Source organism: Lipotes vexillifer, unplaced genomic scaffold, assembly GCF_000442215.2.
Source record: "Lipotes vexillifer unplaced genomic scaffold, Lipotes_vexillifer_v1.1 scaffold223, whole genome shotgun sequence".
NCBI classification, from domain to species: domain Eukaryota; kingdom Metazoa; phylum Chordata; class Mammalia; order Artiodactyla; family Lipotidae; genus Lipotes; species Lipotes vexillifer.
Genome location: NW_006788663.1, coordinates 711,463 through 737,103, shown reverse-complemented (window position 1 = coordinate 737,103; position 25,641 = coordinate 711,463). Strand labels below are relative to the sequence as shown.

Below are 25,641 nucleotides of genomic sequence, written 5' to 3'. Positions count from 1 at the left end.
CAGGAATGTAAAACGGTGTAGTCACTTAGAAAAACAGTCTAGCAGCTCCTCAAAAGGTTAAACATAGAGTTACCCTTTGACTTAGAAATTCCACTCCTAAGTATATACCTAAGAGAACTGAAAACGTACATCTACACAAAAACTTGTGTATGAATGTTGATGGCAGCATTATATATAAAGGCCAAAAACTCATAAACAACCCAAATATCCAGTAATAAATAAATGGATAAAGAAATGTGCTATATCCAAACAATGGAATATTTCAGCCTAATTGAACCAAAAGGCCACATATCGTATGATCCATTGCTATGAAATGTCCAGAATAGGCAAATCCATGGAGAAAGAGTAGATTAGTGGTTGTCAAGGTAGAGAGATTAATGGGGAGTGACTGCTAATGGGAATGGGATTTCTCTTTGGAGTGATGAAAATATTCTGGAATTAGAGAGTGGTGATGGTTACATAATTCTATGAGTATACTTAAAACAACTTGTATACTTTAAAAGGGAATATTTTATGATATGTGAATTACATCTTTAAAAGAAGATATTCACCCACATATTCACAATACTGCCAACAAAATCAGGAAATTAACTGATTTATTACTATCATGTAATCCTCAGACCCCATTTAAGTTTTTCTAAGTGTCACAATAATGTCATAAGTATAAGCATACACACATACACATACACATACACACACATACCACACACACACAGGATCCAGCCCAGAATTACACAGTGTATTTACTTCTCATATCTTTTTAGTCTCCTTCAATCTTGAACAGTTCCTCAATCTTTTAATTTTATGACCATGGATACTTTTGAAGACTACATGCCAGTTGTTTTGTAGAATGTCACTCAATTTGATTTTGCCTGATGTTTCCGTATGACTAGATTCAGATTATGCATTTTTGGCAAGAATATCAGAGAAGTGATGCTATGTTTTTGCCACTGCATCCTCCGATGGCATACAATTTTGGTTTGTCCCATTATGAAGATACTCATTCTGACTGCTTGATGAAGGTGGTGTCTGCTAGTCTCCTCCACTGTAAAGTTACCCTTTTACCCTTTATAATTATTTTGTAATAATGTACTTTGAAACAATGTAAATTCAACATCAAACTTTTAATCTATTCACTTACTCATAATCACTTACTGTTTCATTTATTATATTATGTATTATTTTAGTTTGGATTCATGATTTCCCCTTTTATTCAGTGGGTTGTGTCTTCAATGGATTTAATAACTGTTATAATGTTACTATCATTGCTTATTTTGATGCTCAAATTGTCTCAAATTTGAGAGAAGCCCTTCAAGTTGCCTTCAGTGTCCTTTTGACACCTTCCCATCATTTTTTTTTTTTTTTTTTTTTTTTTGCAGTACGCAGGTCTCTCACAGCTGTGGCCTCTCCCATTGCGGAGCACAGGCTCCGGATGCGCAGGCTCAGCAGCCATGGCTCACGGGCCCAGCTGCTCCGCGGCATGTGGGATCCTCCCAGACCGGGGCACGAACCCATGTCCCCTGCATCGGCAGGCGGACCCTCAACCACCGCGCCACCAGGGAAGCCCTCCCATCATTCTTTAATCATTTCCATTCCTTCTGGCACAAAAGGATGTTTCAGGCTCATATTGTCCTTTTTTTCTGCCCCAACCCTCAGAATCCAGCCAGATTCCTTTTAATGGCGAACGATCTGGATGATAGATATGCTCTTTGGTATTGGGGTTCCCGGCTCCTAAGTCCTCTCATGGACAGAGTCAGAGAATAGAATGGATGTGTGTGTGTGTGTGTATGTGTGCGTAAAGAAATCTGCATGCATGCATGTGTGTGTGTGTGTGTGTGTATGTGGTGTGTGTATATCATTTATAAACTGTGAATGATTTTGGTCAAATCAACTAGCCTCTTTCAGCTCTAGTACTAGAATTTATAAAACATGAGTAATAACTAAGATAGTATATATGGAAGCATTCAATGATTGCTAGAGCTGGACAAATTCTAGTTATTTTTTAGTATGATAAAATGCAAGCCTTATTTTCAGGGTTATTATTTAGCTGTTGCTCACTGGTATCACCATTCTGATTGCTGGTATTCTTGCCATACAGTTAAAAATTTTTGAATATCATTCCTGTCATTTCTTCCAACACATTCTAGCTTTATCACTGTTCTAGCTTTATCACTGTTGTCAGATACATCACCATTGTAATGACTCCCTGCTTCTGTTTATGTCATAATGCAAGTGCAGTATGTCATTTCACCTTTCACTACCTAAAAAGTTTCAACTAAATTCTTTCAGATTCTGTTTAAATGTCTTTAACGATTATAGATTCTTCTAAGCTCCACTGTGTTGCCATAGCGTATTTGTACTTCTTTAAAAATAATTTCCAGGGCTTCCCTGGTGGCGCAGTGGTTGAGAGTCCGTCTGCCGAAGCAGGGAACACGGGTTCGTGCCCTGGTCCGGGAAGATCGATTCCACATGCTGCGGAGCGGCTGGGCCCATAAGCCATGGCTGCTGACCCTGCGCATCCGGAGCCTGTGCTCCGCAACGGGAGAGGCCACAACAGTGAGAGGCCCGTGTACCACAAAAAAAAAAAAATAAATAAATAAATAATTTCCATATTATATCACTGTTTATAAGTCTTCTTTCCAAGCCAGAGAGTGTAAGAAATGTGTTCTATGCTCGATTAAGTCAGACCAGTGTCTTATTCATTTGTGTATTCTCCACGTCAAGCATGGCATGCACAAGAAACATGACACCTTATTATAAATATGTGTTGAATATTAAAATCAATTCTAAGAATTAATTCTTATATTTTAATATAGCTGTAATTAATAATTCATAGACTACTGTATAAACAGATCCTTCCAGAATAGCACTATCCAACACAGTAGGCACTAGCCTTATGTGGCTATTGAGCACTTGAAATAAACCTAATCTTAATTGAGATACACTGCAAGTGTGAAACATACACCCAGTTTCAGGCTGTGAAACATTTCATTAATAAATTTTTATACTGATTACATGTTGAAGTAACACTTTGGTTATACTGTGTTAAATAAAATATATTATTAAAATTAATTTCACCTATTTCTTCTTAATGTGGCTTTTTAAGATGTGGCTACTGGAGATTTTTAATTATATACGTAGTTCACATTATATTTCTACTGGACAGTGCTATTCTAGAAGTTTCTGGGCTAGTGATGGGGAACAAAGAGGTTAAAAGATTAGCTATATGGCCCCCTTAGAGCAAAGACAGTAAATAAAAATCCTTGCATAGCTCTAAAGCCTTGCTATTAGAGGGACCAGACCATTCAAGTGGATGCCACAAGAGAGACATAAGGGGATGTAGGCAGCCAAGAATAAGAATACATTACTTTGGTGAACTGATTTTATCTTCTTAAGATGTCTCCGTGAGACTCTACTTTCTAATCCTACTCTAAAATCATACATGCCTGCACAGAGGTGGTCAAAAACCCATTCTGCTCTCGCTTGTTTTCTCCATGGACAATTTGCTTGCCTCTTCACTTACTCAACCTGGATCCTTTGGCCTGAAGTAAAAAACTCCAGGGATTACAAATTCCATCATTTTTTCTTCTTGCCTCAATATCATCCTTTAGTAATGCGCTCTTTCCTCAAACTTGAAGTGTCTCTGGATTAAGAGAAATAAGCATTTAAGTCAATTTTGTCATTACTGACCTGCATTTCATATTTCAGAGTCATGTGGAAGCACCAGGATCCCATTCCTACCACTGAAATTAAAACAAACAAATAAAAAAAAAACAATTAGCATGAAATTCTTTGGGGGTGGCCAGAGTGACTTGAGAAGACAGTAAGACATTTCAAAGCACTGAGTTTTAGAACAAATTTATGAAATCTTGTGGCAGGATATAGCAGACCCTGCTTAAGCTCTATCTATAATTGATGAAATTTTGGTACAGAAATAAACAAGTTCTCGTAAATTTCCTCCACTAAGTGATTTATTAGATTAATAAATATTCTCCATTTTTTGCATAAAATGTATTACAGATGCTCAGGGTAAGCTTTAATGATCATAGCTGGTTGGCTACTCTTCAGTACTTCCTTTGGATTAGCTAGTTCTAATCCAAATAGCTGAGGTGGATGCTTAATAAGAGCCAGTCACTTTTGTTTGTTCCTAAACTTGTTAATGCCACTGTGTTTACTTATCAGAAGTATGACTGCAAAAAGAGAGCTACTGTTTCTACAAAAACTGTTTAAAATGTTTAAAACAGACTCAATAGAATTGAGCTGCTAATAAAAATTGCTGTTGAATTAGCTGTGGATAAGATATCTGTTATAGATTGGGAAAAACAGTAAAAATCTAAAGATTCTGTATTCATGTCTCAAAGTTCTTTCCAAGTGCCTCCATTTTAAATAAACTGTTTTCATTTTAGGGTTTAAAATTTTTTGTTTTTCAATGCAAGAAAGACTAAGTAGAACTATAATTAGGGTCCCATATTCAAAGGCCACACCCTACATCAAATCATTGTCAAAGATTATACAACTATTTGTTAATTAAAATAAAACTTGAAGGTGGGTATACATTTTTTTCAATATAATTATAGCTTTGACTCTTTAAAAGTTAACGGGCTAAATATCACTCCCTATCACATCTGATAACACAGTTTCTACTATGATTAAGTTTAGCTCAACAAGCCTTTACTGAATACCTTCTATTTGCCAAATTCAGCTACAGATGCTGAGGTACAAAGATAAGATCCAGTCATTGGCCTTAATGAAGTTTGTAAGCTAATGGAGGAGACAGGCAGATAAATAGAAGATGCCAGTATGTGGAGATATGATAAAAAACAAAAAAAGATATGCATAGAGTACTACAGGAGCACAGAAGAGGGGACTTATGAAAGAAGTCAGAGAAAGCAAAAATGACATCAGAGGAGTTAGCCTCAAGGATGTAGGAGTCAGCCCAACAAACATGGTAAATGTGGATGTTACCAAATCACTTGTATGAAGCCACTTGAGAAAAATTTCAAACTCTTTGTTACCCTTGCTTTTTAAAAAAATCATTATAGACATTATCACGTTATTTACTGCTCAAAATGAGATGAGAGAAGTCAAGAGTTATTGCACTCATCTTACTAAAGAAATGAGGAAGTAGATGGTTGCTGTCTTTTTTCCAAAGGAGAAATTAGACGGTGCAAAGTAGAATAAATTAATGGAAGGAGGGAAAAAAAACAAACCCTGTGAGTTATTTAAAGTCACATAATATACTATAAAGTAAAAAAATTAAAATGAGGTGTATGACTATTCATCCTGAAAGGTAGACTGGCCACTAAATCATGTCTCACTCAACAACTGTTTTTATCCAAACCTTTCCAAATGTCCTCTTGTTACTGTTTATTATATCGCATTAAAAGTCTGATTTTTAAAAAATCTCTAGTTTATTTCCTTTCAATACTCCATTTAGAATGCAAAGAAATGTAATAGAAGAACATCACCTTTCTCCATGCAGTATTTTATATTTTGCCACTTTAACTACCAATTTTTGCTAAAATTTATTAGCTTTACTGATGTAATTCACAAACTACAGAGTTAAAGTACACAATTCAATTGTTTTTAATATTTTCAGAGTTGTGCAACCGTTATCATTATTAGAACATTTTCATGACCCCAAAGACAAACCCCAGGCCTATTAGCAGTCACCCCCATTTCTCTTCAAACCTCCTCCCTCCTCAGCCCTAGACAACCATTAATCTATTTTCTGTCCCTAAAGATTTGTCTGTTCTGGACTTTTCATATAAGTGGAATCATACAATATGCAGTCTTTTCTGTCTGGTTTCTTTCATTTAGCATATTTTCAAGGTTCATTCATATTACAGCATGTATCAATAATACCTTCCTTTTATGGATGAATAACATGTCATTGTATGAACATGCTACATTTTATTTATCTATTCACCAGTTGATGGACATTGCTAAGGACTGCACATTTGTGTCCCCTCCAAATTCACATGTTGAAGCCCTAACCCCCAATGTGACAGCAGTTGGGCATGGTGCCTTTGAGAAATAAACAGGTTTAGATGAGGTCAAGAGAGTAGGGCCCCCATGATGGGATTAGGGTCCTTATATGAAGAAGAGACAGGATTTCACTTTCTCCCCACCTACATGAAATAAGGATAGGCCACATGAGGACACAGGGAGAAGGTGGCCCTCTGCAAGCCAAGAAGAGGGCTCTCACCAGGAATGGAATTAGTCAGCACTTTAATCTTGGACTTCCAGAACTGTGAGAAATAAAGTCTATTGTTCAAGTCTATGGTATTTTGTTATGGCAGCCTGAGCTAACTAAGAGACATTTAGGCTTTTTCTACATTTTGGCTATTATTAATAATGCTGCTGTGAGAATTCATGTTTCAGTTTTTGTGCAGACGTATGTTTTCATTTCTCTTGGGTATATATTGAGGATGGAATTTCTGGGTCATATGGAAACTCTATGTTTAGCATTCTGAAGAACCGTGAAAGTGTTTTTCAAAGTGGCTGCACTATTTTATACTCCCATTAGCAATACATGAATTTCTCCACATCCTCCCTATACTAGTTGTTGGCTGTCTTTCTGATTATAGCCATCCTAATGGATTGAAGTGGTACTGTGGTTTTGATTGGCATTGCCCTAGTGATTACCCCATTCCCTTCTTTTTTTCTTATTAAATGTTCCACATTTCAGATTTGTCTCACTGTGTGTGTGTGTGTTTAATGGACTTTATGTTTTAGAGCAGTTTTAGATTCATGGCAAAATTAAGCAGAAGGTACAAAGATTTTCCATATAACCTCCACTCCCACACACACACATAGTCTCCCCCAGTATCAACATGCCCCACCACAGTGGTACATTTCTTATTACAATTGATGAACCCATATTGATACATCATTATCACTCAAAGTCCATATTTCATATTACAGTTCACTCTTGAGTATAGACAAAGTTATAATGACATGTATCCACCATTATAATATCATACAGAATAGTTTCATTGCCCTGAAAATCCTATGTGCCCCGTCATTTCAACTCTCCCTCTCCCCTAACCCCTAGTAACCACTGATCTTTCAAAGTGGCTGTGCCATTCTTCATTCCCACCAGCAATGAATGAGAGTTCCTGTTGCTCCACAACCTCATTCCCTTTTCAACAAATATTTACTGGGCCCTTAACAATGTTCCAAGCATTTCCACTAGGATAAAGAAGTGAACAAGAGAGATATGTTTCCTGTCTTAAGAACTTTTAGCAAGCCACTAAAAATATGAGAGGGGCCATTTCAAAGCTATGCAAAGGGGTTACTACCTTGCAAAGCAGTTACTACCTTGTCTAGGGAGTCAGAAGAAGGCTATCAGGGGAAGTAACACATAAGCTAGAACTTAAAAATAAACTGAGTTAACCAGGTGAAAAGAATTTTTTTTAATGAGATCATCCTACGTAGAAGGATCATCTAACATAGAGGCAAGGTAGTGCATTCAAAGAAGTAAAGGAGCTTGGCTTAGACCATGAACACTTGCATCCAGTGAGAAGACTGGCATGATTTGTAGGCAGTAGACTGAGAAGAGCCTGGTATTGGCATGCTACCAAACTTTTTCAAGGTTACAACAGAATACAGATGTGTTCTGATACACATTTATTTTGATCCATTTGACTGACCACACTGGGGAAAGAGAAAAAAAGGGCTTTGGAATCAGACCTAAACTAGCATCCCAAATCTGTTACTTATTACTTATCAACTTTGGCAAGTTGCTTAAATCTCTTTGAGACTCAGCTGCCTCAGTTGTAAAATAAAAATGTTTATCATGAAAGGCTGCTGTGAGGATTATCCAGCATGCACCTGGCATACAACAGGTATCAACAAATTTTATTTTCTAGTCTATGAAAAAAAATTCATGTACATAGAGAATGGAATCACTAGGTTTTGGAAGTAGCCACAACACAAATTTAAAGGCCCAAGAAATAATATGAGTTCCTTTTAAATTATACCAAGATTTACCATGATGCACAAGAAGGGACCTAGAATAAATGAAAAAGGAGAAGGGCATACTACCCCAGAGTATCAAAGGCATTAATAGTGTAATGTGTGATTATTTTAAAACCTATGAACTCAGAGTTCATTTTAGTATTATTGGTGGTGTCAAAACAATGCCAGCTACAATTATAGGAATGCATGACTGTTCTTTCCAGATGAAGCTAGCATTCACATTAGAAACAAAATGCACTCTCATATTAGAGAGGTCATAGAATGTAGCAATTAAAAGTGTGAGCTTTGGAGAGCTGTCCTAAGAAGTTTGGACTTTATCCCTAAGCTGATAAGAAGCCAATTTAGGGTATTGAAAAAGAACTTTTCTAATTGCTCCCCACCTACCCTAAAGGTAAGTGATCACTCACTCCCTTTTCTAATCTACCACTTGTCTAGTATATAATCTTATAATACTAACACACACACACACACACACACACACACACACACACACACACACACACACACACCAGAAGATCCTACTTAGCCTTATCAATGTATTTTGGATTACTTTCTCCCCACACCCAATATGGATGCTGCAACATTAGTAGCAGATGAGCTACCACATTACTTTAGCAACTCTTGGGCTATCATACTAGCTACACTAGTGTGGTACACAGAATAATGGCTCCCAAAGATGTCTATGTCCTGTGTAAAAGGGCTTTGGAATCAGACCTAAACTAGCATCCCAAATCTGTTACTTATTACTTATCAACTTTGGCAAGTTGCTTAAATCTCTTTGAGACTCAGCTGCCTCAGTTGTAAAATAAAAATGTTTATCATGAAAGGCTGCTGTGAGGATTATCCAGCATGCACCTGGCATACAACAGGTATCAACAAATTTTATTTTCTAGTCTATGAAAAAAAATTCATGTACATAGAGAATGGAATCACTAGGTTTTGGAAGTAGCCACAACACAAATTTAAAGGCCCAAGAAATAATATGAGTTCCTTTTAAATTATACCAAGATTTACCATGATGCACAAGAAGGGACCTAGAATAAATGAAAAAGGAGAAGGGCATACTACCCCAGAGTATCAAAGGCATTAATAGTGTAATGTGTGATTATTTTAAAACCTATGAACTCAGAGTTCATTTTAGTATTATTGGTGGTGTCAAAACAATGCCAGCTACAATTATAGGAATGCATGACTGTTCTTTCCAGATGAAGCTAGCATTCACATTAGAAACAAAATGCACTCTCATATTAGAGAGGTCATAGAATGTAGCAATTAAAAGTGTGAGCTTTGGAGAGCTGTCCTAAGAAGTTTGGACTTTATCCCTAAGCTGATAAGAAGCCAATTTAGGGTATTGAAAAAGAACTTTTCTAATTGCTCCCCACCTACCCTAAAGGTAAGTGATCACTCACTCCCTTTTCTAATCTACCACTTGTCTAGTATATAATCTTATAATACTAACACACACACACACACACACACACACACACACACACACACACACACACACACACCAGAAGATCCTACTTAGCCTTATCAATGTATTTTGGATTACTTTCTCCCCACACCCAATATGGATGCTGCAACATTAGTAGCAGATGAGCTACCACATTACTTTAGCAACTCTTGGGCTATCATACTAGCTACACTAGTGTGGTACACAGAATAATGGCTCCCAAAGATGTCTATGTCCTATCTCCAGAAGCTGTGAATATGTTACCTAAAATGGCAAAAATGACTCTGCAAACTTGATTAAATTAAAGGCCTTGAGATGGGGAGATTGTCCTGGATTATTACAATGTGCTCAATTTAATAATCTGAGTCCTCAAAAGCAGGAACCTTTAAGATGTCACTATGGAAGAATGGTTAGAGAGATGTAAAACTGCTAGGTTTGAAGACAGAGGAAAATGGTCCAAGTCAAGATGGAATTATGTGGGAAGCCACATAAACTGGAAAGGACATGGAAATTGACTCTCCCCCTAGAGCCTCCAGAAAGGAACACAGACTTACCAACACCTGGACTAATGAGACTTGTATCAGAATTCTAATTTAAAGAACTGCAAGATAATAAATTTATCCTTTTTTTGGTACTTTGTTACAGTAGCAGTAGAAACCCAATACAATTACTAACAGATGGCTAGTTTATTAGTTAATAAACTGGTACCTGAAGTGCCTCTTAAAACTCTTGCCTAAGAACTTTGGCTCATCTGAAGATTCTGAAGTAAAGTAAAAACTCAAGCTACAAACTAGGAGGAAATATTCACAATACATATAATATCTAACAAAAGGCTCACATATAGAAAATGTGATACAAAAATCAGATAGAAAAAGACAGCCCAATTTTTAAATGGGCAGATGATTTGTAGAGGCACATCACAAAAGATGATACCCAAAGGGTCAATAACAAGTGCTCAGCATCATTATTCATTGGGAAATACAAATTTAAACCTCAGTGAGACATCACCGCATAGCAACCCAGAATGACTAAAATTAAAAAGATAGACAAGTATAGGACTTCCCTGGTGGCGCAGTGGTTAAGAATCCGCCTGCCGATGCAGAGGACATGGGTTTGAGCCCCAGTCTGGGAAGATCCCACATGCCGCAGAGCAACTAAGCCTGTGTGCCACAACTACTGAGCCTGTGCTCTAGAGCCTGCGAGCCACAACTACTGAGCCTGTGTGCCACAACCACTGAATCCCGCACACCTAGAACCAGTGCTATGCAGCGAGAACCTACCGCAATGAGAGGCCTGTGCACCGCAATGAAGATTAGCCCCTGCTTGCTGCAACTAGAAAAAGCCCGCGTGCAGCAACAAAGACTCAATGCAGCCAAATAAATAAATAAATACATTAAAAAAAAAAAAAAGATTGAAAAAAAAAGACAGAGAAGTATAGATGACAATGTGGAATAACTGGAACTCTCAGATATTACTGGTGGGAGTGTAAATGGTCCCAACATTTTAGAAAATTGTTTGGCAGTTTCTAATAAATTTAAACACAGACTACCCTATGATCTAGCAATTCTACTTCTAGACATACAGCCCTAAAGAAATGAGCACAACTGTCCATCAAAAGACATATACAAGAATATCCACGGAATCTTTATTCATAAAAGTCTCAACTGAAAACCCAAATGCCCATTAACAGAAAAATGGGCAAATGAATTATATTCACACAATGGAATATTATTTATCAATAAAAAAGAATGAACTACTGATAGAAACAACATAGATGAATATCAAAAACACTACATTGAATGAAAGAAGCCAGACACCAGAATACGTACTATATGGTTCCATCTATATAAAGTTCAAGAACATGCAAATTAATATATAGGCATAGAAGTCAGAATATCAGTTATCATTTTGGGGATGTGTTGACTGAGAAGGGGCACAAGGGAACTTTCTGGGATGACTGAAAATTTCTGTATCTTGATCTGGGTGGTGATTACACAGGCAAAATCTCATTGAGCTGTATGTATACTTAAGATTTGTACATTTTACTGTTTACGGAATACACCTCAATTTAAAAAAAGAAAGAGGGCTTCCCTGGTGGCGCAGTGGTTGAGGGTCCGCCTGCCGATGCAGGAGACACGGGTTCGTGCCCCGGTCCAGGAGGATCCCGCGTGCCGCAGAGCGGCTGGGCCCGTGAGCCATGGCCGCTGAGCCTGTGTGTCCGGAGCCTGTGCTCCGCAGTGGGAGAGGCCACAGCGGTGAGAGGCCCGTGTACCGCAAAAAAAATAAAAATAAAAATAAATGAAAAAATAAAAAAAGAAAGAATTTGGAGGGGGAAACATTCACATGCAATGCTCCAAATATACTTTGCCTGTCAAAATATTCCCACCTTAAATGATTTGCTTTAGTACTTTTCATACTGGTTCTGAAACAACTCTATCCAAGCCTTCAGGCAGGTTAAGTTAGTAACAAGCAAATGTTCCACAGGTAGAGGAAAAGTAAGAACACAAAATAACAACGATAATAATGGATGAGACAGAATATGGTAATTGAAGGGAGAGCCAAAATAATTCTGTTTAAGAATATCTATAGCCAAGTGAGGGGAATGTCTGGACTGCCTAGGGAGGTTAAGGTATGTTGAAGAGAATGGAGCTAGAGCAATAATAATAACAGACATAATAGTAAGAGAAATGAGATGACATTATGATATTTTACACTTATTTTCTTAGAAAATAATTGTCATTCAATTACTGTCTTATTCTGGCTCCAGCCTAAAACACTGAAACATAAACCACAACTGAGGCCACAGGAAGCAGACGAAGAGCCGTTACAGCTCATGCTTTCTGGCTTAGGCTATTTTCTACCCGGCTTTCTACCTTTCTACTTTTACTTTCTACCAGGCTATTTTCCTGGCCATTTCACTTCCTCACTTCCTGTTCACTGACTACACAGGCTACTTAGCTAACTGGTTCCTGCTTCTCTGGCTGAACCTATCCCTGGGTTTTGGCTTCTAGGTTGGGCATGTTTATTCAAAGTGTAGTAAAACCACAAATAAAACCATATAAAACCACAAATGCATATGCACAAAGATTAGGAACTATTAACTAATAAAAGAAAATACTGTTTCTGTTGGGTGATGGGATTATGGGTATTTTGCATTGTCTTCCAAATTTGTCTTCATGTTACTATATTACTTTTTCCACTAACTAGAAAAAAAGACCATTGATGTTTCTGGCAATGTCTGGAAAACTGGGACTAAATAAAGGGGAATAAATAAGTTAGTAAACAAGTTATGAAATGATTTCTGAAGTTCCTTTCCACAGCATATTGATTTTATCCTGTTTCACTGCTAAGTGTAATTGCTATAATCTTAAAGATTATTAGTCTAGTACGCAGTCCACTCACTTTCCCCTTGACAAATGGTATAATACTCTTAAGATCCCTTCAGATGTCTTTGATTCAGTATGGCAGTGACTACTGTAAGTATGATCACACTAAACTTAAGGCTACTCCACGCAAAGAATTTCCAGTGGTCCTTTCCATGGGGAAATGACTTCGTGATATTTCTATTTCAGCACTGAAGTCTATCTTCAACAGACTTTTTCTGCTCTACTTTATTAATGTTTTGACTATTTTACCACTCATTTTTTCTTGTTGCCAATTACCTACTCATTTAGATAACTGCATAACAAATACATTTGTACAACTACAAATAGATTTTGTTGTTTATATGCAATTCATCTCTCCTCAATGTAGTATAAGCTCTCTGGGGACAGACTTTGTCTTTTTATGCTGGCACATAGTATGTACTCAAAATTATTTGTAAAGGAAAGCGAACCTATTCCTATTTTAAAGGAATAAGATAAACAACAATTTGTGACTTTGGGAGTAAAGAGAAAAATTAAATTTCATGAAAAGACAAATCTCATGGAAGGGCTTCTTTTGGTTTGTTCTATTTTAGACAATGCACAGTTGTAAATAACTGTCTTATGGCATAATGATTAAAAGCATATATATTTGGGTTCAAGGTATGGCTCTACCATTTACTCATTGTGTGATCTTGGTCAAGTTACTGCTCTTCTCAAATATTACCTTTATAAAATGAAGTTGAAGAGTTCCTCATAGATTGTAGAGAATTTTAAATGACATAATAATATAATTCAATGTACTTCCCAGAGCCTGGTATATAATAAATGCCCTATGAATGACAATTACTATTATCTCTCTAAACTCCACCAACATTAGCAGCAAATTTTATGACCTCATAAAAAGTAATGACTAAGCCAATACCACATGAAGCTTGGAAAATGTTAAAGAGTCCTAACTTCAAATATAATAGCAATGGGCTTCCCTGGTGGCGCAGTGGACGCGGGTTCGTGCCCCAGTCCGGGAAGATCCCACATGCCGCGGAGCGGCTGGGCCCGTGAGCCATGGCCGCTGAGCCTGCGCGTCCGGAGCCTGTGCTCCGCAGCGGGAGGGGCCACAACAGTGAGAGGCCCGCGTACTGGTCCGGAGCCTGTGCTCCGCATCGGGAGAGGCCACAGCAGTGAGAGGCCCACGTAGCGCGCAAAAAAAAAAAAAAAAAAAAAAAATATATATATATATATATATATATATATATATATATATATATATATAATAGCAACTAGGCAGGCAGAATTTAGCGTCAAATAACTTGTCTTTACTTTTCAATTTATTCTCCTAGTTTTATTATGGGACAAGGAGTATTAAATTCACTTGAATTCTTTATCGTCCTTCTCTATATTTAAGCAGAAATAATTTTACTGATTTTAAAAATGTTTACTTAAAACAAGTATTAGGTTCTTAATCCCCCCTCCTTCTTTTTTTATTTTGGCTGCCCCAGGTCTTAGTAGCGGCACGTGGGATCTTCATTGCGGCATGCAGGATCTTTAATTGTGGCATGCAGACTTCTTAGTTGCAGCATGCGGACCTCTTAGTTGGGCATGAGAACCCTCAGTCACGGCGTGCATGCGGGATCTAGTTCCCCGACCAGGGATCGCACCTTGGCCCCCTGCATTGGGAGCATGGAGTCTTACTCACTGGACCACGAGGGAAGCTCCCCCCACCTTTTAATGGCAAGTTTTACTAAGAGACCTATTAGAAAAATAATCAGAGAAGACATTTTTGATTCTTCTATTGATGTGTTATGAGCATCTCTTCCTTTCATAAAATGTGCATATTTGGGATAAAAATAAACAAAGAGGAAGAGAAAAATATTAGACAAAGGGTGGTTCCAAAGCGGCTATAACTGGGCAGGTGGACTAAACTGAAATCAGGCTTATTGGAAGAACTGGCAATTGCTCAAGGACATGGGATGGGAAAAAATATTTTAAAAGTAATGTCTGTAACTCTTAACTTCCCTAATTCTTCCTCACTGTACTTGGTACCTTTTCTTTATAACACTTACCACACTGTTAGTGCATACTTAATTATAAAATTATTTGATTAATCTCTGTTTCCCCTGCTAATCTCTAAGCTCCAGTGAACAATGGTTTGAGAGCTAGACCTAGCACATAACTGATTCTCAGTAAAAATTTGTTGAATTAAAAAATGACTAAATTCTTAGTAAATCTAGGCTCTAAGCCAGAACACAACTCTCAGAAATTACTAACAATCTGTTCCTAATATACTTCTATACAATGCCAAAATTTCCAATTCCTTCTGCAAAATCTCCCTCAACTCCAAAAAGTTCATATCAACTAAGTAGTTATTATAAATTTCTGGTCATAAAATTAAGATACTGAAAAATCTTATATGGTATTCAGTAAATGTCCTTGATTTGTTAATCGAATCTGTTTCCAGATAAAGTTTGTTCCCTGCGTGTGTGTGTGCATATGTGAATCTCTCTCATACACACACACACACACAAATTTTTTTTTTGGTGGGGAGACTTTATCTCTGAAAAATTCAAACAAGTACATGAAAAAGAAGTCCTAGCAAAAATGCCTGTTGTTTAAAATAAAGTATCCATTCATTCATCAAACAGCCTCATGTATTTGGTTTGCATCAGGTATTGCTGAATGCCAGAAGTCCAGAAGAGTAAGAACTCAGCTGCTTTCAGGAAGCAAAGCTTAGTCTTGTAGAAGGGACAGACTTAAAAACCATTCTTATTCAAACTTTACTGATTTGCCCCATATTGCCTTTTTAGACCTTCTCCTTGTACCCCAATTCAGGATCCAATGAAGATACTGCATGTAGTTGTCCATCTCTTTTAATGTGGAACAGTTCCTCAGCCTTCCTTTGTTTTTATGACTTTAACATTTGTAAAAAACAAAAAAACAAAAAAAACAACAGGTTGGTTGTTTTATAAAATAACCCTCACAAACTGGGTTTTTCTGACTGTTTTCTCATCATTTGGTTCAGGTTATGCACTTCTGGGAATAATATTGTATAAATGATGTTGTTTCCTTTTCAGTGCATCACACCAGGAAGAATCAGTTGTTAGTTTATACTGTTATTAATGATGTTAGGATTGATTACTTGAATAAGGTGGCATCTGCCAGATTTCTGTGTTGTTACCATTTTTCCATCTGTAACTAATGAGTAAGTAATTCATCAGGAGATACTTTCAGGCTGTGTAATCATCATATTCCCAAACACTTTCACCCAATATTTTTAGCATTCATTGATGACTCCTGAATCAATTATTACGATGATGGTTGCAAAATGATGATTTTTAAAAACCCTATCATTCTGCTTACATTTATTAGTTGGCAATTCTATTCTTTAAAAAAAAAGCTTTCCGCTTCTCACACCATTTGTTAGTATCAGTATGAGCGTGTGCATTCTTTTTTTATACCATGTGTTACATAACCCATTACAGTCATTTTCCATTTGGAAGCTCAAATTTTCAGTTTGGCCAAACTGTCTTCTGTGTCATTTTGACATTATTCCCTCATTTTTTCAGCCCTTTCTTACCTTCTGGAGTGACAAGATGTTCCAGACTCATCTCACGCTTTCCCTGCCCCATCCCAGAAATGAGGCATTTCTCCAAGAAGCCTTAGTTCCTTTTAGTGAGGAAAGAGTTTTAGAAACCAAGGTGTGGGCACTTGGTATGTTCATTGCTACTTAAGACTCATTACTTCCAGACCCTTTCAGAGGACAGAACATGTGAAATCTTTTTTTATTTTTAATCATGCTGATACCTCAGATTTCAATGTTCTTTCAGGGTTCTTCCTTGCCTTCCTCCATCCAAATTTGTATCTCCTTCTACATGAGAACCCTAGCCCCCAACAATATCAATATATTTCCTCATTTGCTTAATCCTAAAATGCAAAGATAACTTCAGAATTGCTATATTCATACCGTTACTGACAATAAAAAGTAAATAAATAAATACACAGTAAATAAAGTTAGTAAAGTAAGGTTCAATATCTCGCTGAATTCTCTTTCTGTTTTCAAATTGGGTACATGAGAAAACCATTTCAAAGTTAACTGGATTAATACTTTCCTCTTATGTGGTTATATCCTCTGTTTGATAAAGAGTACAATACATTTAAAAAATTAAGACTTTTTTTTTAGAATAGTTTAGGTTCACAGCAAAATTAGGCAGACGGTATATATATTTCCCATATAATGCCTGTCCTCCTCACCCCCCCACCAACCCTCTGGCTTCCCCCATTATCAACACCACTCCCCCAGAGTGGTACATTTGTTACCACAGATGACTCTACACTGACACATTATTAGCACCCCAAATCCACAGTTTACATTACAGTTCACTCTTCGTTTTGTATATTCTATGGATTTGGAAAATATATCCACCATTATAGTATCACACACAATAGTTTCATGATCCTAAACATCTTCTGTCCTCTGCCTATCATCTCTCTCCCCCCAACACCTAGCAACCACTGATCTTTTAACTGTCTCCACAGGTCTGTCTTTTTCAGAATGTCATATAGTTGGGATCATATAGTATGTAGCCTTTTCAGACTGGTTTCTCTCACTTAGTAATATGCATTTAAGGTTCCTCCCTGTCTTTACAGTTTGATAACATACTTCTTTTTGGCACTGAATAATATTCCATTGTCTAGAGGTACCACAGTTTCCTAATCCATCTACCTACTGAAGGACATCTTGGTTGCTTCCAAGTTTGGGCTTTACAAATAAAGCTGCTTTTGTGTAGACATAAGTTTTCAACTCCTTTGGATGAATACCAAGGAGAGTGATTGCTGGATAGTGTGGTGAGAACACATTTAGTTTTGTAAGAAACTGCCAAACTGTCTTCCAAAGTGGCTGTACCATTTTACATTCCCACCAGCAATGAGTAAGAGTTCCTGTTGCTCCACATCCTGGCCAGCATTTGGTATTGTCAGTGTTCTGAATTTTGGCCATTCTAATAGATGTACAGTAGGATCTTATTGTGGTATTAATTTGCATTTCCCTGATGACATATGATGTGGAACAACTTTTCATATTATTTGCCATCTGTGTATCTTCTTTGATGAGGTGTCTGTTAAGGTCTTTGGTCCATTTTTTCAATTAGGTTGTTTGTTTCCTTATTATTGAGTTTACATTTATATTTTATGTACAAAAAAGTTCTGTGTGCATTTTGGATTAACAGTCCTTTATCCGATGTGTCTTTTGCAATTTGTTTTTCTTTGTATTCAATTTTAGGGTCTCTCTTCCTCATTTCCCCAACTCCTGTTCTGGTTGATCTAATTATATTCTTTGAATATGTGAAATCATAACAAGGTTGCAAAAATAAAAATACAAAAGGGTTTACTCAGAGAAGTGTCACTCCCTCCTCTAGCCTTTCCACCCACCCCCTGTAGAAACTAATTCCATTATTTTTCTGGTTCATGCTTTCTATGTCTCTTTTTGAAAAACTAAGCAGATGTATGTATATTTTATTTCCCCTCTTTCTCCAAGAAACAAAATTATATACCGTGTGTGTGTGTGTGTGTGTGTGTGTGCGCGCGCGCACACGCGCACACACGCATACTTTTACATGCTGCATCTTTTACTTAACAATAAATCCTGGAAATCACTCCATATCAGTTCAGAGACGTTCCTCACCCTTCCTGTTATATTCATAATACTCATTGTGTAGATTCACCAGTTTATTCAACCAATTTCCAACATATGGGCTTTTAGGTTGTTTACATTATTTTGTAATTAAAAATAAACAATCTTGCGCACATTTAATTTTGAATTACAGGAGATATACCTTCACAGAAAATTTTTTTAAATGCAGTTGCTGAGTCAAAGGGTAAATGCATATACAGTTTTGTTAGATGTTGACAAATTCACCTACAAAAATTTTGCATTCTCACCAGCAATGTGTGAAGAGTACCTATTTCTCCCACAGCCTTGCCAAGAGTGTGTTGTCAAGTGTTTCACTTTTTGTCAATCTGATAAAAGAAAAATAATGTATCAGTGTAGCTGGATATCTTTTCTTATATATGCTGGCTATTCTGTAGTATCTTTTTTGGAGAATGTTCTGTCTTTACTTCTATTGGATGTTTGATCCTTTTTATCCTCAACATTTAAAAGTCATTTTTGTATCAGGGATATTAAACCTCTATCCTTAGTGTATGTCACAAATAATTTCACAATTTGGTCTTCTGCTTTGGACTTTGCATATGGTGTATTTTGCCATGTCAAAGGTTTTATTTAATTAGCCAACATTACATCTGGATTTTGAATTATAAATACTTTCCCACACACTAAATATAGAATAATTCACATGTTTTCTTCTAGTACTTGCAAGATTTTAAATCTATTTTTGGCTGCGTTGGGTCTTCGTTGCTGCATGCTGTCTTTCTCTAGTTGCGGCGAGTGGGGGCTACTCTTCGTTGCGGTGAGCGGGCTTCTCATTGAGGTGGCTTCTTTTGTTGCAGAGCACGGGCTCCAGGCACGTAGGCTTCAGTAGTTGTGACATGCGGACTCAATAGTTGTGGCACACGGGATTAGTTGCTCCGCGGCATGTGGGATCTTCCCAGACTAGTGCTCCAACCTGTGTCCCCTGCATTGGCAGGCGATTCTTAACCACTACACCACTAGGGAAGTCCCACAAGATTTCAGTTTTTACATTTAGGTCTCTAATCAATTTAGAACATATTCACACGTATAATGTAAGGTATACATCTATTTTATGTTTCCATAAACATATTCATCTTTGCCCCAGTGCTCAGAGATGCCATCTTCACCACACACTAAACTCTAATATGGATTTGGGTCTATTTATGCTTTTTCTTTTAAATTCCACTGTATTATCTATCAAAATATCTGTACTCTACTATTTTACTGAGGCAGGTTTTGCAGTATGTTTTAATATATAGGAGGATTAGTACATCCTTCTAGCTCTTCTTTTTTAAAGACTGCCTAGATACCCTTGCATGTTTATATTTTAATATGAACTTTAGTATCAACTTGTTTAATTAAAAAATACTTATTGGATTTTTAAATTTATTTATTTATTTATTTATGGCTGCATTGGGTCTTCGTTGTGGTGTGCGTGCTTCTCATTGCAGTGGCTCCTCTTATTGTGGAGCGTTGTCTCTAGGCTCGCGGGCCTCAGTGGTTGTGGCTTGTGGGCTCTAGAGCGCAGGCTCAGTAGTCGTGGCGCACAGGCTTAGTTGCTCCGCAGCATGTGGGATCTTCCCGGACCGGGGCTCGAACCCATGTCCCCTGCACTGGCAGGCTGACTCATAACCACTGTACCACCAGGGAAGACCCCTACTTATTGGTATTTTTATTAGTATTATTTATTAGATATAACTGACATCTTTCAGTTTTCCTAAGTTATTCAAGAACAACTTTTCATTTGTTCAGGTTTACTTTCATGTCTTTCAGAAGTGTTTTAAGTTTTCTTAATATAGGTTTTACACATATCTTGTTAAACTTATTTTTTGATATTTATCCTTTTGGATGTTATTTTAAATGGGATTTTCTTCTCTATTATATATCTAATGGGATATTGTTTGCATATATGAAGACTATTGCTTTTTGTGATCATTTTAAACCTAATACCGAGCTGAACAGTTTTATTGTTTGAATAATAATTGTTTGCTTGATAACTGATTTTCTAGGCTAGAGTTTTCAGGAATACCATGACAGCTGTAAAGAGAGATAGTTTTCCTTCTTTTCCAGTCCTTAATCATTTTCTCTGGTATAAATGCAATGATTAATACCTCCAGTACTTTGTTAAATAGCAGTGGAGACAGACACACTTGCCTTGTTTTGACCTTCATAGGAATGCTTCTAGGGCTTCCACACTGAGTAAAATGCTAGCTTTAGGACTGATGTGTGTATATTAGCACATTAAGACAGGATTTGTGAATTTCTGTTTTCTTGAGTTTTTCTTTTTAAATCAGAAATGGTTGCTGAATTTTGACAAAGGCTTTCACAGCATCTACGGAGATAATCATGTGGTTTTTCTTCTTAAATTAATTAATATAGTAAATTGCATGAATGGATCTCCTAAATTTGAATTGTCTTCCATTCTGGGCACAAACTGTTTTATTTCCCTAATGTCGAACTAGATTCTGTTTACTGTTTACTACTTTTAAAAAGAAGAAAACAGAGAGTTAGATAAATTTACATATCTTGTTTAATAATACAATTCCCCAAAAATCTTTTAAAACCAAAAGATGTTTTGCCCTCTAAGTTTGGCACAAATTCATTTGATAGCAAAACCTGACCTAACTGGACATGAGGCTATTTATAGTGATTATTTAGCCTAGTTACTGTGAATATTCACACGTTAAGCAGCAATATGGATATGTTCACCTACAGGGTGCTGTCCCAGGTTTTGGTGGGCTTAGTATACTATAGCAAACACAGTCTATTAACTTTCTAGAATTCAAAAATTCAAAAAGAATCTGAGTTCAGTAATACTTCTGGTCCCAAGGATTTGGATAAGGATTTGTTAATGTATATTAGTGATGTAACTGGAAAACATTAAAACAAAGAAATTGAGCTCAAGGGCTTTCTCTGAACTTCAGAGAATGAACTTTATAAGGATGACTTTCCATGAAGAGATACTGACACAAAGAGACCTGTCTAAAAAATATCCCCCAACTTTCTTCAGTTGGAAGAAGGTTACAGGAAAAAATAATTTAGAAAATATGTTCCTCCATATATTCACAAGAATATTAGAAGAGGGCAGATTACTGTATGTGGAATAGTTTCTCAAATGATCATATCTGTATAAAGATCAAAAAATAACTTTAGGTCTTTAACATGCAAAGGAAATCTCTTAATAAGACCCAGATCCTTGTTAAGAGAGAACAGAAAATCCTCAGAGTGACAAATAGGATTCATCTATCTTGAACAATCAGGAGTGGCTTGCCTGGATTCTACCTGACAAGGAAAGTAGTTGTATTCTACTAGAGAAGAGTTATAGCACCTATACATGCTAGCACTGACATATATATATATATATGTTGTTGCTGTTTTTCCCTGCTCTACTATTTTCTTTCTTCCTTCAACACCACCTCTGAGATGTAAGGACTAAATATCCCTCCTTCTTTCACATAGTGTGCACATTCCTCCATTTCCTGGTTTTTATTTTTTAAACAAGTATTGAGATATACCATTAAATTCACTCATTGTAAGTGTACAGTTTTAGGAGTTTTAGTAAATTTAAAGAGTTGTGCTACCATCATCACAATCCAGTTCTGTGATAATTCCATCACCCCGCAAGGTTCCCTTATGCCTATTAGCAGTCAACATCCACTCTAAACCCCAAGTAACTAATGATTTGTTTTTATCTCTATAATTTTGCCTTTTCTAGAAATTTCATATGAATAGGGTCATATAATCTGTGGTCCTTTGCATCCTTTGGTTCCTTTCACTTGGCATAATGTTTTTAGGGTTCATCCATGTTCTTACATGTATCAGTAGTACTTACAAAAAGTATCATTCCTTTTTGTTTGCTAATAATTTACTTAGTATATCTGCACTGATATTCATTCACGATATCAGTCCTTAATTTTCCTTTTTATGGCATTTTTATTAGGTTTACATAACAATGTTGTTTGCTTCATAAAAAGAATTTGGAAGTTTTCTTTCATTATCTATGCTTGAAAAAATTTATGTAGCATTGGGACTATCAGGTCTTTGAAGGTTGACTGGAACTCTCTGTGAAACTAACTGGACCCAGTACTTTTGTGGAGGAATTCCTTAATAAGTTACTCTATTTCCTATACAGAAATTGGTCTGTTTAAAGCTTTCTATCTTTGGGGTCAATTTTGACAAATTGTATTTTCCTAGGAAATTATCCAATTTATTTATTTACATAGAGGTTTAAAATATTTTTTTCCTTTGTTTCAGTGGATATTTCCTCTTTGTCATTTCTTATTTTAATGTTTATGTTTGCTTCCTTTTTTCTAAAGTTAGCTAGTTGTCTACTTTTTCTTAAAAAAAATAGATTTTGATTCATTAATTAGAACGTTTTTCTGTTCTCTATCTTGTTACTTTCTGCTTTTATCTTTATAATTTCCTCCCTTAAACTTTCATTTGGTTTATTCTGCAGTCTTTTTCTTGCCTTTTGAGTTGGGATTTTAATTAATTTTTACCTTTGGTTTTTATCTTTTATTATTATTTAATTGTTTAAGCCTATGTATTATGCTCTGATGGCTGCTTTATATAAATCCCCATAGATTTTGATATGCAGACTTTTTGTTACAACTGTATTTTAGGACTCCTATAATTTCCATTTCTATTTTCCCTTTCAACCAAGAGTTAACAGATTTAAAATTTCAAAGAGGAAGAGCTTTGTTATGGTTTGAATTTGTTGTTAATTTCTAGCATGGATGCACTGTGACCAGAGGATGTTGTTTTAATATTTCTACTTAACAGAACTTACTGTTTTGTTTTTATCAATGTTCTATGTGTACTTCAAAAGAAGGTATATTCTCTATTATAAGGGTGTAAAGTTCAGCATAAAGCCATAAGATCTATTTTATTGGTTATGCTCTTTAGGTCTTCCAGATATTACTGATGTATTTTGTTCACTTCATCTGTCTTGTACTGAGTGTGGCATATTAAAATCTTCTATTATTCGTATGTTTCTATCTATTTCTCTTTGTATCTCTTGTAGTTTCTGCCATATAATAGTGGTGGTTGTATTATTTGGTATAGTTATTAAAAACTTGTATTTTCACTTTGAATCATGGCTTCAACATTAAAAACATCCTTCTTTGTCACACAATGCTTTTTGAAGGGAATTCCACTTTATATGATATCAGGATCACTACCCCTGCTTTCTTATTATTTGTTTCTAACTTTTCTGAATCACTTTGCTTTAGTTTTAGATGTGTCTTTTGTATATAGCATAAAGTTCAATCCTAATTGCTGATCAAATTCAAAAATCTTTTTTCTTTTGATATTAAGTTAAGCTGATTCATTTCGATTCATATGACTGATGTTTAATCTCAACTCTGTCATATTGTTTTATTAAAATAGTTACATATATTACTTTAAATTTAATGTATTTCTCTAAGTGAAATGTCTTTTTTGTACTTAATTCTTTTGGTATTCAGAAAAGAGGCTTTTTTGGCCTAGGGGTTACTTTTGTACTTATGCCTTTTATAGAACCCTGAGTTCTCCCCTTTTCTTCCTTAACCTTTTACTATCTAGTTTGTTACTTTTAGATCATAATCTTCAATACTCAACTTACTACGTAGGCAATAGTCAATGAACTTATTCTACTTTGCCCTTTCCTTCTCCCATTTAAAAAACTGCATTCTCTCTACTTTACCAGACCATAAAATGTCTATATACTATTCTTCAGTCCTTATTACACCTGTTTTAGCCTTAGATCTATAGTTAAATGTGTTAAATGCTCATCATTAGACATTTTGCCCAAGTTTGCCCAGTCTTCTCTTAGTTGGATGAACATCGTTCTCTAGTACAATGCAGTCAGTAGAACTTTCTGTGATGAAGGCAATGTTCTATATCTGCACTGCCCAATACAGTAGCCATAAGCCACATATGGGTACTGAGCACTTGAAACGTGGCTAGTGTGACAGAGGAACTGAAATTTGCATTTTAATTTTCATTTATTTAAATTTAAATTACCACATTTGGCTAGCAGGTACTAAATCAGAGAGAGCAGTACTCACGGATTCATCAGGAAGGAGTCATGTGTACAGTTTTCAATGAGTACTTGTATGTTTAAAACTGTCTTTCTATAACCTGGATAACTGAAAAACAATTTGGTTGGAATATAAAATCTTTGGTTTGCACTAAAAATGCAGTTCCACTGATGCCTTTCTTTTTATGTTGCTGATGAGGTCTAGTGCCAGCCTAATTTTCTTGCCCTTATAAGTAGTCTGGTCTTTTTTCCTGGAGCTGTGAGGATTATTTTTCATTTTTAAAATCCAGTAATTTTACTAGTCTCTTTCAGAGTTGACCATTCCAAGTCAGTTTTATGAGACAAAAATGGACTTTTCAATATCCAGATTTGGGTCTTCTTCCATTTCCAAAAAGTCTTCTTTCAAATTAATTTGAAAATTACGATTTTAAATATAAGATCTGTTTCATTGTTTTGTTTTCCTTCCTCAGGGACTCCAATTACAGTTGTATTGAATCTTCTTTGTCTGTCTTCCATTTCAATCACTTTCTCTCTGACCCTTTTTATTTCTTTATCTCATTTTCATTCTCTTGCTTGTTTCTCTTTCTTAAATAGCCCTTATTAAATACTCAACACATTGTAATTCAGGCTTAATTTCTCTCCTAAGTTTAATCAATTCTAATTTTATTTCTTTTGGGGGGTGAGGAAGCTATTTCTGTTATTACTTTTTATTTTTTTAATTAATTTTTATAGGTGTTATTAGTTTTTAAATTTTTATTCATTTATTGGTTTGAGGCTAATTCAGTTAGGAGTACTGTGCTGCAGTTTCTTTCTGCTTTATAATTAGTTGTGGGGAAAGAACATCCATGAGCCAAAAGGTATTGATTCTCATTTTCTGTTTTTTTATTACAGTAGCTTTGCATGGATGTAGACTGATTTTGCGGGGGTTCCACTTTGTGGAAAGAGTAAAGGTTTGGGGTGGCTTAAAAGATTTCAAGTTCAAGCCTGCCCCCTTCTGAATAGTAAAGGTTAGTGTCCTTTTTCATATACATTTATTTGTTTTGGTGGCAGGGCGGGGTGCAAGGAGAAGGGTCTAATGTATTTTATAGTTGTGTTGTTTCAGTAGGATCTTAATTCCTCACTCTAACTTCCTTCTTTCCCT

General features: G+C 36.1%; 1 protein-coding gene across 2 annotated transcripts in view; it reads right to left on the bottom strand.

The window, feature by feature from the left end:
• ACER3 (alkaline ceramidase 3) overlaps positions 1-25,641 on the bottom strand; it is a 181,901-nt gene that overhangs the window by 82,870 nt on the left and 73,390 nt on the right. For both annotated transcript variants that reach the window (XM_007461710.1, XM_007461711.1), the window contains one exon: positions 3,691-3,743. In XM_007461710.1, coding sequence (XP_007461772.1) covers positions 3,691-3,743 — 53 coding nt within the window. The remainder of the gene's footprint in view (positions 1-3,690; positions 3,744-25,641) is intronic.